Source organism: Chelonia mydas, chromosome 1 (genome assembly GCF_015237465.2).
Source record: "Chelonia mydas isolate rCheMyd1 chromosome 1, rCheMyd1.pri.v2, whole genome shotgun sequence".
NCBI lineage: Eukaryota > Metazoa > Chordata > Testudines > Cheloniidae > Chelonia > Chelonia mydas.
Genome location: NC_057849.1, coordinates 205,208,628 through 205,226,144, shown reverse-complemented (window position 1 = coordinate 205,226,144; position 17,517 = coordinate 205,208,628). Strand labels below are relative to the sequence as shown.

Below are 17,517 nucleotides of genomic sequence, written 5' to 3'. Positions count from 1 at the left end.
AGGCAATTTGAACTAGGGAGGCTGCTGCATGTACTGTACCTATTCTGGGGATAATTGAGAGGTTCATTCTTCAGGTCTGTGAATCTGGCAGCTTTCATCAGCACAAATTCACTTAAAAAAGGAACGAATAATTCTTCATGCATCTTTCCTATGTAATATTCTCTCAGAGGACTTTCCAAGGGAAATGTTCTCTGTTGCTTCAGCTTAGCATTATTCTAACAGACTAGAACAGTGGCTGGGAATTAATTGCACTTACAAATATGATCCATTGGTGGAGACTCACAGGAATCTTTGCAAACCACACACGCCTTTTCCATATTACCTGTTTCATCACTGTATTCCCCGTCAGAGCATTTCACGCATTGAAAGCAACAGGTGGGCTCTCCCTCGATGATACCTTTTCTGGTACCCGGGAGGCAATCCTTGCTGCAGTTAGAGACTGGCACCTGCAAGACAAAGAGCAGTCCGGTTAAACATGCAAATGCATGATCCAGAACCTTGCTGGGGAAGGGGCTCATACACACTCTACTCTGTGGTGAGAAATTACAAAATGTGCTAAGGTCAGATACTATGGTGATGAGCACAGTATAAAATTCTGGAGAGATACCTGTCCTGAAGATCTCTCTGTCTCAATATTCTCCAATTTTCTAACCCAAAAAATGTTGCCGCCAACACAGGGGAATTGTGTATTAGACCTTGTCCTAACAGATAAATAAGAACTGACCACAGAAGTAAAAGATAATTCTAACTTAGGTACAAGTGATCATGACTTGATCACATTTATATTGCGCAAGCAGAAGTGCCGATTTTGCAAAACTGAAAATAATTATGAGCTAAATCAGCTGGGATGAAGAATTTAATTAAAAAATATGAATGATAATTGGGAGTAATTTAAGAACACTGTACTAGATGCCCAAAAAGTCACAATCCTGCAATTGAGGAAGAGGACTGTGCAGGTTAAAAAAACAATCTCGGCAGGAGGGGAAGTGAAGGAAGCTATAAAACAATAAAACGCACACAGATGCACCAAATGGAAGAAAGGGGAAGTTGATGGTAATTAAAATAAATCAGAAGTTAGGAATTGTAGAAAATTGATAAGGGAAGCCAAGGGACACACAGAAAAAGCTGCGACCAGCAAAAGTAAGGATAATAAGGCATTTAAAAATATATTAAGAACAAAAAGTCTTGACAATGTTATTGGTCCATTACTAGACAGAAAAGGTAGAAAAATCAATAATAATGCAGAAATGGCAAAAGTGCTCAATAACTATTTCTCTTCTGGATTTGGGGAAAAAACAGATAATGCAGTCTCATCATATGGTGATAACACTTTCTCAATTCCACTAATATCTCAGGAGGATGTTAAACAGAAGCTACTAAAGTTAGACATTAAATCAGCAGGTCTGGAAAACTTGCATCCAAGAGTTTTAAAAGAGCTGGCTGATGATTGCACTGATCCATTAATGCTGATTTTCAGTAAGTCTTGGAGCAATGGGGAAGTACCAGAAGACTGGAAGAAAGCTAATACTGTGCCAGTTTTTACTAAGGATAAATGGATTGACCTGGGTAATTATAGACCTGTCAACCTGACATCAATCCCAGGCAAAATAATAGAATCATAGAAGATTAGGGCTGGAAGAGACCTCAGGAGGTCATCTAGTCCAACCCCCTGCTCAAAGCAGGACCAACCCCAACTAAATCATCTCAGCCAGGACTTTGTCAAGCCGGGCCTTAAAAACCTCTAAGGATGGAGATTCCACCACCTCCCTAGGTAACCCATTCTGGTGCTTCAACACCCTCCCAGTGAAATAGTGTTTCCTAATATCCAACCTAGACCTCCCCCATTGCAACTTGAGACCATTGCTTCTTGTTCTGTCATCTGCCACCACTGAGAACAGCCGAGCTCCATCCTCTTTGGAACCCCTCATTTAGGTAGTTGAAGGCTACTATCAAATCCCCCCCTCACTCTTCTCTTCTGCAGACTAAACAAGCCCAGTTCCCTCAGCCTCTTCTCATAAGTCATGTGCCCCAGCCCCTTGATCATTTCCGTTGCCCTCCACTGGACTCTCTCCAATTTGTCCACATCCTTTCTGTAGTGGGGCCCCAAAACTGGACGCAGTGCTCCAGATGTGGCTCACCAGTGCCGAATAGAGGGGAATAATCACTTCCCTCAATCTGCTGGCAATGCTCCTACTAATGCAGCCCAATATGCCATTAGCCTTCTGGGCAACAAGGGTACACTGCTGACTCATATCCAGCTTCTCGTCCACTGTAATCCCCAGGACGCTTTCTGCAGAACTGCTGTTTAGCCAGTCGGTCGCCAGCTTGTAGCGGTGCTTGGGATTCTTCCGTCCTAAGTGCAGGACCCTGCACTGGTCCTTGTTGAACCTCATCAGATTTCTTTTGACCCAATACTCCAATTTGTCTAGGTCACTCTGGACCATATCTAACTCTCCTCTACACTTAGTGTCATCTGTGAACTTGCTGACGGTGCAATCCATCCCATCATCCAGATCATTAATGAAGATGTTGAACAAAACAAGACTCAGGACCAACCCCTGGGGCACTCCGCTTGATACCAGCTGCCAACTAGACATCGAGCCATTGATCAATCCCGGTTGACCCCGACAATCTAGCCAGCTTTCTGTCCACCTTATAGTCCATTCATCCAATCCATACTTTTTTCACTTGCTGGCAAGAATACTGTGGGAGACAGTATCAAAAGCTTTGCCAAAGTCAAGATATATCACATCCACTGCTTTCCCCACACCCACAGAGCCAGTTATCTCACAATAGAAGGCAATCAAGTTGGTCAGGCATGATGTGCCCTTGGTGCATCCATGTTGACTGTTCCTGATCACCTTCCAGCAATACTGGACTTGATTAATAAAGAATTCAACCCATGCAAATCAACATGGATTTACAGAAAATGGATCATGTCAAACTAACTTCGTATCTTTTTGATGAGATAAGTTTGGTTGATGTAATTTACTTAGACTTCTGTAAAGCATTTGACTTGGTGCCGCATGACATTTTTATTAAAAACTGAAATGACATAAAGTTAACATGGCAAACACTAAATCGATTAACAACTTGCTAACTAATAGGTCTTAAAATGCAGTTGCAAATGGGGAATTGTCATCAAGCACATCAGTTTCCAATGAGATCCCTCAGGGATTAGTTCTCGGCCCTACACTGTTTATAATTTTTATCAATGACCTGGAAAAAAACATAAAATAATCTCTGATTAAGTTTGCAGATGACTTTGTGGGGAAAAAATTGGGGAACTGATAGATAATAAAGAGGACAGGTTAGAGATTAAGAGCAGTCAGGATCGCTTCGTATACTGGGCACAAGCAAACAATATGCGTTTTAATATGGCTAAATATAAATGTATACATATAGGAACAAATAATGGAGGCCATACTTACAGGATGGGGGAGTGTATTCTGGGAGGCAATGACTCTGAAAAACACCTGGGGTGGCAGGGTTGTGGTGGATAATCAACTGAACATGAGCTCCCAGTGTGTGACGCTGTGGCCAAAAGCTCTAATGCTATCCTGGATGCATAAACAGGGGAATCTCAGGTAGAAGTGCAGGGGTTATTTTATCTGTGTATTTGGCAATGATGAGACCACAGCTGGAACTGTCCAGTTCTGGAACCCACAATTAAAGAAGGATGTTGATAAATTATAGACAGTTCAGAGGATAGCCATGAGAATGATTAAAGGATTAGAAAACATGCCTTATAGTGATTGAGTCTATCTATTTAGCTTAGCAAAGAGAAGGTTAAGGGGGTGACTTGATTACAGACTGTAAGTACCTATATGGGGAATCAATAATTAATAATGGGCTCTTCAGTCTAGCAGAGAAAGGTACAACATGCTCCAATGGCTGGAAGTTAAAGCAAGACAAATTTAGACTGGAAATAGGCATACATTTTTGACAGTGAAAGTAATTAATCACTGGAACAACTTACCAAGGGTCATGGTGGATTCTCCATCACTGACAATTTTAAAATCAAGATTGGATGTTTTTCTAGAATATCTGCTCTAGGAATTATTTTGGGGAAGTTCTATGGCCTGTGCAATACAGGAAGGCAGACTAGATGATCATAATGGTCTCTTCTGGCCTTAGAATCTATGAATCTCTCTCATATCGTTGCTCTGATTCTGGTCTTACAGGCCTGTTGCTCAGGGATTGCAGGAGAAGCCTGAATATAGCTGGTGCATGGCAATGCAAGGAAGATGTATTGTGACAATATGGGAGCAGATAAATTCTGTAAGTGGTGTCGAAACTGCAAGGGTAAAAATGAATTTAGTGCTGGTGGAAAGTGTCAGATTGACAGCCCTGGAAACTAAAATCTGCTGAGAGAACATGTGTAACCGAAAAACTGTCCTCCCTCAACCAGCCTTATCAGTATTCTCCACTTTTGTGTTTGAAGGACCATTTCCAGGGAGTAGAAGGTAGACCACAAGTCCTTGTAATCTCTGCGGCATAATGGACCCTAATTTTACTGGGAACTCATATTTAGGGTACTATTTTTAGCTTATAACAGATAAACACCAATAAAACACCCTCGATTAGGAAAAAAAATGAAATCAGTTAGAAATGGTTTCTCAATTCATGCTTACTACACCTCTTTCCCAGTGAAGTTTGTTTATACAGGTGATATACCTGCTCCCTGGCTTGTATATAAGGGCTTGTCTACACAGAGCAGCAATGCAGACTACTGGGGTGTGATTTCTAAACTGCACTAATGTGTTGTGCATTAATTGGCTGGTATACAATCTACTGGCGCACACTAAAGGTTCTCTATTGTGCTCTAACATAGTGCTGTTTGAAACAGTACTATGCCTGTGCGTATGTGTGTGTGTATATATATATATATATAGAAAAAGCCTTGAAGAAAATCCAATTTTTGGCCATCTACATAGAACCCCAAAATTGCTAAAAATAAACCCTGAAAAATGAAATTATTAAACCCCGAAAAACAGAAGCCCAACTGATGTTACTCATAACATCTAAGTGTTATCAGGTGGTAACAAAAGTCAGTTCTTACTGGCCTGAATTTGAATTAGCAGACTAGAGGTGAAAGGTTCTAGTTACCATGAAACAAACCGCTGAGTCAGCCAGTCCCCTTGATATTGCATGATGATTACGAGTAACTAAAGCAAAGTAAAATGATTTCTTGCCACTCACTTTTACCCAATATCCCCTCCCACACAAATCCTCCCTCCAACATTGAATAAAACTAATTAATTAACTATATGAAAAATATACACTACCCTGAGAAAAGGTTTAACCCCCAAAAGGGAGAAGGGCTAGATTTTTAGGTACTTAGATGCCTAAAATTGCAGATAGGCATCTAAGGGGATTTTCAAAAGCTCCTAGGCACCTAACTGCCATTGAAATGAAGGGAATTAGGTGCCATAGGCTAGGGACTCAAAGGGACTTAGGTGCCTAACTGCCACTGAGATCCTCAAAACACCTGGAACCTAAATTCGCATGGTGCCTAAGTTTCTGTCGGTAGACATGCACAAAACTGCCTGCGTTCTGATGCTGATAGCTGCTTAGTGGGCTAGCTCATGCCGAAGTCCCAGCAAGATTCACAAACTTAATGTTCTCTGCCTGTGTCATCTGTGGGGCCTGATCTGCTAGGTGTGCTCACAGTATGCCCAACCCTACAAAAGACAGCTAGGGACAACCAGGTGGGGACTTTTGGGGCTGGCAAAAATCTATCCAATAGCCCGGAGATTTGGCTACCTGCTATAGTCACCAGGGATGCAGGAGACTTAGGTTTCAATACCTAATTTGGAGCAGGGACTCAAACTTCCACTCCTATGTGAGTGCCCTAATCACCATGCTCAAGGGTGGGTGTGTCTCTATCTGTCCTTTGGGAGCTGTTCCACTTTACAGAAATAATTGAATATTACTAGGAGCAGGGTCTTGACTGACTTTCCTACCTCTCGGCTGAGTGCCCTAATCACCAGGCTACAGAGTCAATCTCTTTCTCTCTTCATCCGGCTCAAGGCGTATGTAATTATTTACACAAAAGGGTGCGTCTGGGGGCCTGACTCTGGGTCGCAAATTCCACTGAACAGCAGGGTGCCTAGGAGTTAGGTGTAGAAGTGCCTAAATCCCTTTGTGGATCTAGCCCCTTGGCACTTTTGAAAATCCCACTAGGCATCTAGCTGCATCTTTAGGCGCCTAACTACCTTTACAAAACTGACCCAAAGTGCCAGAGACTCCATGAAGTCCATAAAGGATTATGCTATTGCTTTTGATTACATATGGAAGCTGTATAAAACCCTAAGACAGATAGATGGTTGGAAAGATCAATAGATCACCAATGAATCAATAATAAACTGTTATACATAAAGAAGCCTTTCATCCTCAAGGGACTTTAAAAGCTTTACAAACTTAAAACATGTAGAGAATCATAGGGGTTACTACATCCATCCTGATCCAACTCAACCACCTCTGTAATAGAACATAACAGCTGTTTCATGGGGTATAATAATGCCACAGAATAGTATAGGTCAGAAAGTGATGATGAATACTGTACTCAACTGATACTGCAGGGGGACCTTAAACCAGAAGAATGTAATTACCCAATCTAGAATCTAGCCAGAAAATTTGGGCTCACATTACAACTTTTGGGGAAAGTGCCAGAGGATCTGTATCATGACAGGTTTCAGAGTAGCAGCTGTGTTAGTCTGTATCTGCAAAAAGAACAGGAGTACTTGTGGCACCTTAGAGGCTAACAAATTTATTAGAGTATAAGCTTTCGTGGGCTACAGCCCACTTCATCGGATGCATAGAATGGAACATATAGTAAGAAGATAGATATACACATACAGAGAAGATGGAAGTTGCCATACAAACTGTAAGAGGCTAATTAATTCAGATGAGCTATTATCAGCAGGAGAAAAAAACTTTTGTAGTGATAATCAAGATGGCCCATTTAGACAGTTGACAAGAAGGTGTGAGGATACTAAACATAGGGAAATAGATTCAATATGTGTAATGACCCAGCCACTTCCCGTCTTCACTCAAACCCAAGCTAACGGTATCTAGTTTGCATCCGATGAAGTGAGCTGTAGCTCACGAAAGCTTATGCTCAAATAAATTGGTTAGTCTCTAAGGTGCCACAAGTACTCCTTTTCTATTTGCAAATACAGACTACCATGGCTGTTATTCTGAAAGGTATCTAGTTTGCATATTAACTCAAGCTCAGCAGTTTCTTGTTGGAGTCTGCTCCTGAAGCTCTTCTGTTGCAAAATTGTCATCCTTAAATCTTTTACTGAGTGGCCAGAGAGGTTGAAGTGCTCTCCCACTGGTCCTTGAATGTTATGATTCCTGATGTCAGACCCATGTCCATCCATTCCCCTGCGTAGAGACTGTCCAGCTTGGCCAACATACATGGCAGAGGGGCATCGCCAGCACACTACAAAAGTGATTTTCACTACAAAAGTTTTTTTCTCCTGCTGATAATAGCTCATCTTAATTAATTAGCCTCTTACAGTTTGTATGGCAACATCCACCTTCTCTGTATGTATATATATATATCTTCTTACTATATGTTCCATTCTATGCACCCGATGAAGTGGGCTGTAGCCCACGAAAGCTTATGCTCTAATAAATTTGTTAGTCTCAAAGGTGCCACAAGTCCTCCTGTTCTTTTTTTTAGAGGATCTGTAATGATCCGAATGGGCTGGCACCTCAGTTTTTACATCTCTTTTGAAATGAAATTTATTGCTGCTGCTCCCAGACCCAGAACTTTGGCCTCTGAACTTGCCTAGGGGATATAAGAGTCAACTACTCAAGGATGGCAGGGAGAGATCTAACAGGGGCCTATTGGACAGCTGCAGGAACTGAAAGCAACTGGACGATCATAGGGAGAAAGGGTCTGTTGAAGGTAACACTGTTCAGTACAGGGCTTGGGACATGCAACTCCACGGTTCTAGGCCTGTTGCTTATGGTCCCATAAACCTCTGAAGCGGTGTTCCAGTCAGGCATCTACTCCAAATAACACTGACCCATGGCATGGCTATAGGTCCTTCTATCCAAGGATCTCAAAGTATTTTACAAACTTTCATCAGTGATTTTCCTGTTCCCCTTGTGCAAGTCAGTATTAATAGGGAAAGTCAGGCAGAGAGAAGGGAAATGACCTTGCCCAATCAATACGTCAGCGGCAGAGCTAGGAATGGAACCCAAGACTCCTGGCTCTTCAACTCCTGCCATAGTCTCTCACTCACATTCCTTACGAATGTGTAACATGTATTCCCTCAGCTACTGTGACGTGAGGCAGTGTCGGGGAAGGACTAGCTGAGTGTGGGGATTCTAGATGGATCTCTTAAAAGTTTGTCAATCTGAACTTTCATTTTAAAAAAGTGTAAATTTCGCGTAATGAATAAAACTTTCAAAAGGTGAAGCAAGTATAAGTGATGCAGACTCTTCTGCTTGAGCTTTCAGAGACTGAAACAATAGTTTTGAGGTGTGAACTGTCCCATTAATTTCAATAGACTCTAAGTCAGTGGCTAACAATGAAAGATGCTAATAGCTGCAAGTATTGGATCTAGGAGCCTATCTAGATTAATAGTGCAGCCCAGTTTGCTGTGCACCAAGTGTTCATCTAAACAAGCCCTAAAATCTAAAGTTAATCATAAACCTAATTAAAACCAGTGTGTGTGTAAAGTACCTATCAGGCTCAACAGAAGGGGCTGTAACATACAGTAAAGCAGCTGCAGAAAATGGAGGCTATTGCCTGAGACAACAACAAGGCTGCCCAGAAATAATTTAGGTAGATTAACAGACGTTTGCCCTTCTAGTAAATGCAGGGGCTCAATCAGGATATAGATTAAAGATCGTGGGTATTGGAGATAGGAAGCCAGCAAATAGATTTCTAGCCTCCTGAAAGGAAAAAATTCCCTGAGAGGAAGTAATGTGATAGAGTTTCTTGGGCACAGAGCTTGCTAGAGTGGCAGACCTGGGGATTTCTGAGCAAGGAAACTGCATGCTGTTGTTTGTTTCTACTGTGCTCAGGGAAACGGGACTTTGTGTACATTCTCTTCTTAAAAAAACAACAACCCAAACCCAAGAATATACCGCATTTTGGCTAGCTAGTCGGGCCAAAAGGGGCAACACTATTTTAAATATCAGCATTCTTAACTAGGAGAGATTGAGAAGTGAAGCACTAGTCGAGGAGGATGGAAGATATATAAATTAAGATGAATTAGCCCTTAATAACACATGGTGGTATTGCAATGGAGGGGTGTGTGTGTGACAGAGAGATTGTTCTAATTTTCTTGAAGAAAGGCTCAACTTTCAAAGATTTAGGGAGCACTGTAGTGAGGGGTTTAAGGTGATCTATGGCACTTACCTCCCTGGAGAATCCACTCCACAGGATTTTGTTTTCATTGATAAAGAGCCTCTCTCCCTTCTTGGCATAAACATTGTAGTGTCCGACCTCCTCAAACATGATGGAGCCATCCTCTGGTGACAGGTGCCAATTGATTATCGAGTAATTCCCTATCAGGTCCCCAGACTCGTCAAAATCCACTTGCTCCCCCATGTTACTGGTGAAATTTAAATGGCGCAGATGCTTCAGTACCTAGAGAGAGAGACAAAGATGCCTTGAACACCTGCATGTAACCATCCTTCCCAGGCACAGGCCTTCTGGAGTATCAGCACAATACCCCCAAAACCCTACCACTTGAGGTGACTTCATTACCTCAGAGCAGTAGCAGGCTCCTGTCTTGTATGTGGACCAGTCACTAAATGAGGATATCACACCACTTAGCCAGCCTGTGACATACAAACCACACTCCCCACCTTCGCTTGGATCTTCACTGAACAATCAGTTATTGACTGACACGGAGATATTACTCAAAGCTTTTTTCTTCATTTTGTAAAAAATACACTGCATTCCAGATGGAACATTAAACTACGTCTCTTGACAACTTGTAGGCCCTAGAGTTCTTGTGGCATTTTTCCAGAACTGTGTGGATCTGGCATCCTAGTCATATTGCAATATGGATAATTATATTCTGCCTCTGTACATTCTCTCTGCAGTTTAGTTAGAGTATTCTTCACTTCCTGTCTTAAACTCCAACGTGCTGTTGGTGTGAGCAGTTAAACAATCCCAGGAACACTGGAGTTGCCATATCAGATAGGGCCATTTGTCCATTTAGTCCAATATCTTGTCTCTGACAGTGCTTAGTACCAGATGTATCAAAGGAAGGGACAAGGAACCCTGTATTGATAAGGAATAACTTCTCCTTATATGAAGTTTCTTCTAATCCCTGCCAGTTAGTTTCTGCTTTATCCCTCAAGCATGATGTTTATATCCCTTATAGTATTTTCTCCTATTTACAGTAACTGTGGATATTCTCATAGCTCATACTTACTTATTACTTATTTGAATAATTACATTTCTATAACATACTTAAAAGAACATATCTTGACACCTAGGTGCCCTTGACATCAGTTATAAATATATTACATAATCAAAATAACCCAATGAGTAGCACATTCCCCATTCCTATGTATACAACCTCAAACAGCAAATCAAATCAAAACCAGGCCTGCCTATCTGAGCCTTCCAGTCAGGCAGGTGTAGCTGCGGGGAGGGAGGAGAGGGATGGAGACAGTAGCAGTTCCTCTTTTCTGAATCTGGAGTGCTGGGGAGCTCACCTTGGATATGGAACAGAGGCTCCAAATCATCTCTCCCTTCCCGTCTACTCACAGTGTCGACAACACTTGAAGGACAAAGGAAGCTTCAGACAGAGATCCTGTCTGAAAGGAGTTCAGTCAGTAAGACTGCTAAAGCATGTGGTGAGAGAAACCTTTTGCTTTGAATTCACTTAGTTTGTTAAGTTAGGTGTTAGTTTCTTTGTAACCAATTCTAACTTTTATGCCTCATTACTTGTAACCGCTTAAAATCTCTCTTTCTGTAGTTAATAAACTTGGATTGAAGTATTTGGGAAACTCCATTTGAGGTAACAAGATTTGTGCATATCATGTTCTATCAATGAAATGACGAACTTTATATGAGCTTGTGTTGTCCAGGAGAGGGCTGGGCAGTACAAGATGCACATTTCTGTGCGGGAAAGTCTGAGACTGGGAGTTTGCTAGTGTTGCCCTGCAATGTAATTCATAGGTGGCTGGCTATAGCACTCAGACAGTCTAGCTGGGAATTATTTACATGCTGGAGGCTGTGTGTGAGTGGACCGGGAGTGGTTGCTCTCACAGCAAAGCAGTGTCAGAGGCACCCCAGTTTGAAGAATTGAGGGGACACAGCTGTACATCAGTCCAGGTTGTACCCTGAGGAACGTGTATACTTGGTTTCCCTATGTATGTAAATCCATAATTTGCTTTGTTGATCAGGTATTTTTGTATGTGCCTGTGACAGTCTACACTATTACGGTCACCACTTTTACAAAACTATGATAAATCTTGTACAAAGTATGCCTTCTGAGGTATCATTGGAAAAGTCAATCTGTTGAACATTACTGTCCTGTTGATATGTATGTGTCATCATTGTATACGAAGTTCTGAGATTTTGCTATATGTTTGTTACTGAAACATGTTGTGAGTTTGAGAAACGTCCACTGACCAGTTCCCTAGAAATAACCAAGGAACTGCAAAACAAGCATTACATGTCAAGCCTCACGTATATGGAAGATGCAAGCAAGAATTTGCAATTCATATGAAGGACTGGGTGTGAAACACGTAGACAATGGGGGCTTCCTAACCCCATGACACAGCAAAGATTTTTCCAGCACCTGGACGAGAGTATAAAGTAAGAGACAGTGACATCATCAGATCACCTCTTGTCCCCCACCCATACTGAAGGCAACAAGATTGTCTGGAAAAAAGAAACATCATTGACTTGGGGGAAGTGGTCCTAACTGGAAAACTTTCCAGTGTGCACAGACTGCTGTAGACTTTTGGGTAAGAGAAAAAATGGTTACTTACCTTTCGTAACTGTTGTTCTTAGAGATGTGTTGCTCATGTAGATTCCATTCTAGGTGTGTGCGTGCCCATTTGCACGGCCGTAGGAGATTTTTGCCTTAGTGGTACCCGTAGGGCTGCGGAGCCCCTTGGAGTGCCGCATTCACACCACAGTATATCAGGTGTCTCCAGCCCTACGTCCTCTGTTCCTTCTTGCCGACCACTCCAACAGAGGGGCAGGAGGGCGGGTAATGGAATGGACATGAGCAATACATCTCTAAGAACAACAGTTACGAAAGGTAGGTAACTGTTTTTTCTTCTTCAAGTGCTTGCGCATGTTGATTCCATTCTAGGTGACTCACAAGCAGAATCAATGGAGGTGGGCTCAGAGTTCACAGTCTTGTAGCTTGCAGCACTGCTCTGCCAAAGCTAACATTGTTTCGAGCCTGCTGAGTCAGGGTGTAGCGTGACATGAATGTGTGGACCAACAACCAGGTTGCGGCCTGACAGAACTCCTGGATTGGCACCTGTGCCAGGAAGGCTGCTGACTGTGCCCTAGTCGAATGAGCTGTCACGATGGCTGGCGGGGGCACCTTTGCCAGCTCATAGCAAAAGCGGATGCAGGGTGTGATCCAAGACGAAATTCTCTGGGCAGACACTGGGCAACCTTTCATCCTGTCAGCGACAGCAACAAACAACTGCGTTGACTTACGGAATGGGTTTGTTCTATCAACGTAGAAGGCCAGTGCCCGTTTGATGTCCAGGGTATGCAGCCTGCGCTCGTCACCCGTAGCATGAGGCTTTGGATAAAGGACTGGTAAATAAATGCCTTGACCAGTGTGGAACTGGGAGACGATCTTGGGCTGGGTGCGGACGCAGCTGGACCTTGTTCCTATAGAAGACATATAGGGCAACTCTGACATGAGCGCCCTGGTCTTGGACACCCTACAGGCCGAAGTTATAGTGACCAAGAAGGAGACTTTCCAGGAGAGAAGCAGGAGGAAGCAGGAAGCCAAGGGTTCGAAGGGGGGGGGGGGACCCATGAGTCTGGACAGCACAAGATTCTGGTCCCAAGACGGGACTGGGTCTCGGACATGCAGGTAAAGGTGCTCCAAACCCTTCAGGAAACGTCCAGTCCTGGGATGGGCAAAGATCGACCGGCCTTGAAGCAGAAGGTGGAACACCGAAATGGCCGCCAGGTGTACCTTGATCGAAGATAGTGACAGACCCTGATGCTTAAGCTGCAGTAAATAGTCGAGTATGTCCTGCAGTGGGGCCTCATCCATATGATTGCGATGATCCGAGGCCCAACATGTGAACTGCTTCCACTTTGCCACGTAGGTCACCTTGGTGGTTTTCTGCTGCCCAGCAGGTCCTGCTGGACACCAGTGCAACACCCCCATTTGTTCGCACTCAGCTACACAGCAGCCAAGCTGTCAAGTGCAGCTACTCCAGGTTCGGATGCAGCAGGTTGCCATGGTTCTGTGACAGCAGATCCAGCCAAAGAGGTAGCTGCAGCAGCATGGCTCCCAAGATACTCAGAAGCATGCTCAACCAGTGTTGACGAGGCCACGCCAGGGCTATGAGGATGATCAATGCTTTGTCTTGCTTTACCTTGAGCTGGACTCTGTGGATCAGCAGTACCAGTGGGAAGGCATACATCAGCACTCCCAACCATGGAATCAAGAAGGCTTCCAACAGGGGAGCCTTTGTCCCTGCACTGCAGAGAACAGAACTGATGGCACTTCCTGTTCTGTCTGGACGCAGGGAGTCCTGGGGAATCCCCAACCTGCATAAGATGAGGCTGACCACTTCTGGATGAAGCAACCATTTTTGGCGAGATGACAAGGTCCTGCTGAGGCAATTCGCCAGGATGTTCTTGGCTCCAGGCAGGTGGGCAGCTACCAGATGAATGGCATGCCGCACACAAAAGTCCCAGAGACTGAGCATTTCCTGACAAAGGGCTGAAGACCTGGCTCTGCCTTGCCTGTTGATGTAGCCCATCGCGGCTGTACTGTCTATCAGGACCTGCACCACCCTGCCCTTCAGGTGGGGCAAGAACACCTGGCAGGCCAGACGCACCACTTTTAGCTCCCTGGCAGGAGTGGGGGTCCCATACCACTCCTAAGAGTCGGTGGCGGACCTTTCAGGGGACTGGACACCCCAGCCGGGGAGGCACGATCACGTGGCACCAGAGCAGTCTGATGGGCAGGCCCGGGTCCCTTGATAGATGACCCCTGGGCCTTCTTGCTCAGTGCCGGGGAGTGCTTCTTGGCCTTCTTCTTCGGCACCGGTGCTGGCGAACAGTGCCGTGAGGAGCCGGGTGCCGCGGTGTGCTGCACATGGAGGCTGAGGCACTTGGTGCGACCAGCTCGGAAGCTGGGCGGAGGGTGGACTCCATCAGGAGAGTCCTGAGGCGGAAGTCCCACTCCTTCTGGAGGCAGGGCCAAAAGTTTTTGCAAATCCGGCACTGCTCCTTTAGATGTGATGCCCCCAGGCACTTAAGGCAGCTGCTGTGGGAGTCACTCACAGGCATAGGCCTGCTGCAGTCTGAGCAGGGCTTGAACCCGGGCTTGTCCCACCTAGGGCAAAGTCCCGCTGGGATCCTAACTACTAAGTAACTCACACTTAACAACTATTTAAGAACTACTTGACAACTACTTAAGACTAGCAAAGCAAAGTATATACAACAGTCTTAAGGCATGAAGCTTGAAATGGTAGACAACTGCTAGCTCTTGCCAAGCAAGAGAGAAACTCTGACTGACCACCATGGACGGTAAGAAGGAACTCAGAGGGTGTAGGACTGGCGGCACCTGATTTACCGCGGCATAGGCGCTGACTCTGTGGGTGCTCTGGAGCTGGAGCACCCACAGGGAAACATTGGTGGGTGTGGAGCACCCACCGGCAGATCCCCACCACGCCCCCCTGCCCCAGCTCATCTCTGCCTCCGCTCTGCTTCTGCTTCCTCCCCTGAGCGGGCCAACACGTCCTGCTTCTCCCCCCTCCCTCCCAGCGCTTGCACTGCGAAACAGCTGTTTTGCGTGGCAAGCCGGGGGGAAGCGGGATCGTGGCACACTTGGGAAAGAGGCGGGGCCAGAGCAAGGATTTGGGGAGGGATCCAATGGGGCAGGGAGGGGGCCAGGGGCGGGGCTGGGGGGAGCGAGCACCCACCGGCACCAACAAAAGTTTGCTCCTGTGTACCGCAGCATGAGTGCGGCACTCCAGAGGGCGCCACAGCTGGCCCTACGGGTACTGCTGAGGCAAAAATCTCCAGTGGGCGCACACACACCTAGAATGGAAGCAACATGAGCAAGCACTTGAAGAAGAAACCTTATTGCTTCAAATTTGACTTAGCTTGATAAAGTTTAGGAATTAGAGTGTGATTTTATCTTTTATTTCTTTTTGTAACCAATTCTGCACTTCTATGCCTATACCACTTATAGTCACTTAAAATCTATCTTTCTGTAGTTAAACTTATTTTAATGTTTTATCTAAGCCAGCGTGTTTTTGACAGAAGTCTGGGGAATCTACTCAGGTTACATATTCTTACTGTTTGATGCAACGACAAACTAATTAATGAGCTTACTCTGATCAAGGGAGTCTTGAGCAGTGTAAGGCACACATTTCTGGGGTGCAAGGCAGGGACTAGGCAAATGCGGGTGTCACCCTATACATAATTCAAGAGTGGCTAGGTATAGCATGCTGGTATTTGTCAGGGGGTGACTTGCATGCCAGAGGCTGGGGTAAGTTGGCAAAGTGGCAGCTCACAAAGCAAAACAGGGCATAGTGCACACCAGACTGGCAAGTTAAGGGGGCACAATGATCCAACAATTCAGATTTGTACCCTGCGGCATGTCACAGTCCCCTTTATTGATGTGCTAGGAATTTATTGAAGATGAAGTGACTTATGAAGCCTTTCACCTCTGTGAGAGAAATAGTGTAATGGGAGTACAGATCTAGTATAAACTTCAATTATTTCCATTTCAAATGGAATTCATATTCATAAGCTGTAAAGTAACTTTCTGCTTTGAGATGGACAGTTAATAAAGGACACAAGCTGTGTAAACCTTTTACCCAGTTAGACTATAATGGATGTTAAGTTCCCAAATTCTCTTGTTTGCAAAGGAAAGATGTGACATCTGTCATGAGAGGTCTGAATTTATTTTTAATAATTGCTGATGAAAGCATGATTTTAGTGTGTGTTTCTTCTGTCAGAAACTTTTGCAACAAAATATTGCTATGGATGTTTGAGGCGGGAACAGATATCAGCGCATAACTGTTTGACCCAGAAGAGGGCTGTGGCAACTTCCGCAAAACTTTGATTCTTGTGCTTCTTTCATTTCTGATATTTTGGGGGTTCACACATACCCACTGCATGTGGTTTGAAACAATGGATATTTCAAGAAAACTGCTGGCTTTTCTAAATTGACATTATGCCAAAGTTTGCCTCACTTCAGCTGAATTGGGCCATGCTGCTGGAGTCCAAGGCATACTTCATACATGATTTAGACCCTGGAAGGAGCCATGAGGTGGAGCAAGCTAGAATTGCAGCCGTAAAGGTGGAAGGCCTTGGTTCCTGTGGCTTAACATGACATCTGAACTGATGCTTCCTGAGGCAAGCCTACAAGAAGACAACATTGAATGGGTTATGCCAGCCCCTGACCAGTCTGCCAGTATCCAAAAGGCCCTGCTAGCATGAAGCATAGTCCCAGCAACATTATCATCTTGTTTCTTAACTGCAGCTACAGCTCCTATTCCATAAGAGTCTGAGGACTGCAAGAGTTGGAGAGGTCAAACCCCTCTTATCTTAGGTATCTTGTTTTTCCTTTTCTCTACTTTTTCCTTTTGTTTTTATTAACTGGGAAACTTCCCACCCTTTTTATTATTTAGAATGTGAATATGTGGCTGGTTGCCTGCATGTGTGTATGAGTCCACACGAGAAAGAGGCCAGATAGAATGAGTCTTCAATTCCAAAACAGCCCTAAACCGTGTCTCATAAACTCATTGAATGTGTGGTTCTTATTCCTTGCAAGTGTCCAAAGACGCTATGCTGTCAGCTACAGAGTGTTAAGTGAGAGCTGTTAAATTTCTGCTTATTGAAGTCTCAATAAGGTCTGAATCTGTGTTGGGGATGGAGGAAGGAGAGTGTAACAGTGAAATCCAAAGAAGACACTTTAATTGGCTTGTAGGTTGTAAGACTTAGATGTAAACAATAATTTTGTTTCAGTACTAAAATATTCAGCCAGCTAAATTGGTGAGTGAATTGGTGAGCATTGCTGTGAGTGAAGTTCTCTAATTGGGGGTTATAACTAGGCCCCTACCAAATTCATGGTCCATTTTGGTGAGTTTTATGGCCATAGGATTTAAAAAATCATAAATTTCATGATTTCAGCTATTTAAATCTAAAATTTCATGGTTTTGTAATTGTAGGGATCCTGACCCAAAAAGGAGTTGTGTGTGTGAGGGGGGGAGGGTCGCAAGGTTATTGTAGGGGGTGTTTGCGGTACTGCTGCCCTTACTTCTGCACTGCTGCTGGTGGCAGTGCTGCCTTAAGAGCTG

The 17,517-nt window shown here is 44.2% G+C and overlaps 1 protein-coding gene across 4 annotated transcripts in view; it reads right to left on the bottom strand.

Moving 5' to 3' along the window:
• The window catches only part of CASR (calcium sensing receptor), a 169,407-nt gene that overhangs the window by 17,541 nt on the left and 134,349 nt on the right, over positions 1-17,517 (bottom strand). For all 4 annotated transcript variants that reach the window (XM_043544356.1, XM_043544716.1, XM_043543647.1 and 1 more), the window contains exons 5-6: positions 9,386-9,616; positions 323-446 (exon numbers count right to left, since the gene is read on the bottom strand). In XM_043544356.1, coding sequence (XP_043400291.1) covers positions 323-446; positions 9,386-9,616 — 355 coding nt within the window. The remainder of the gene's footprint in view (positions 1-322; positions 447-9,385; positions 9,617-17,517) is intronic.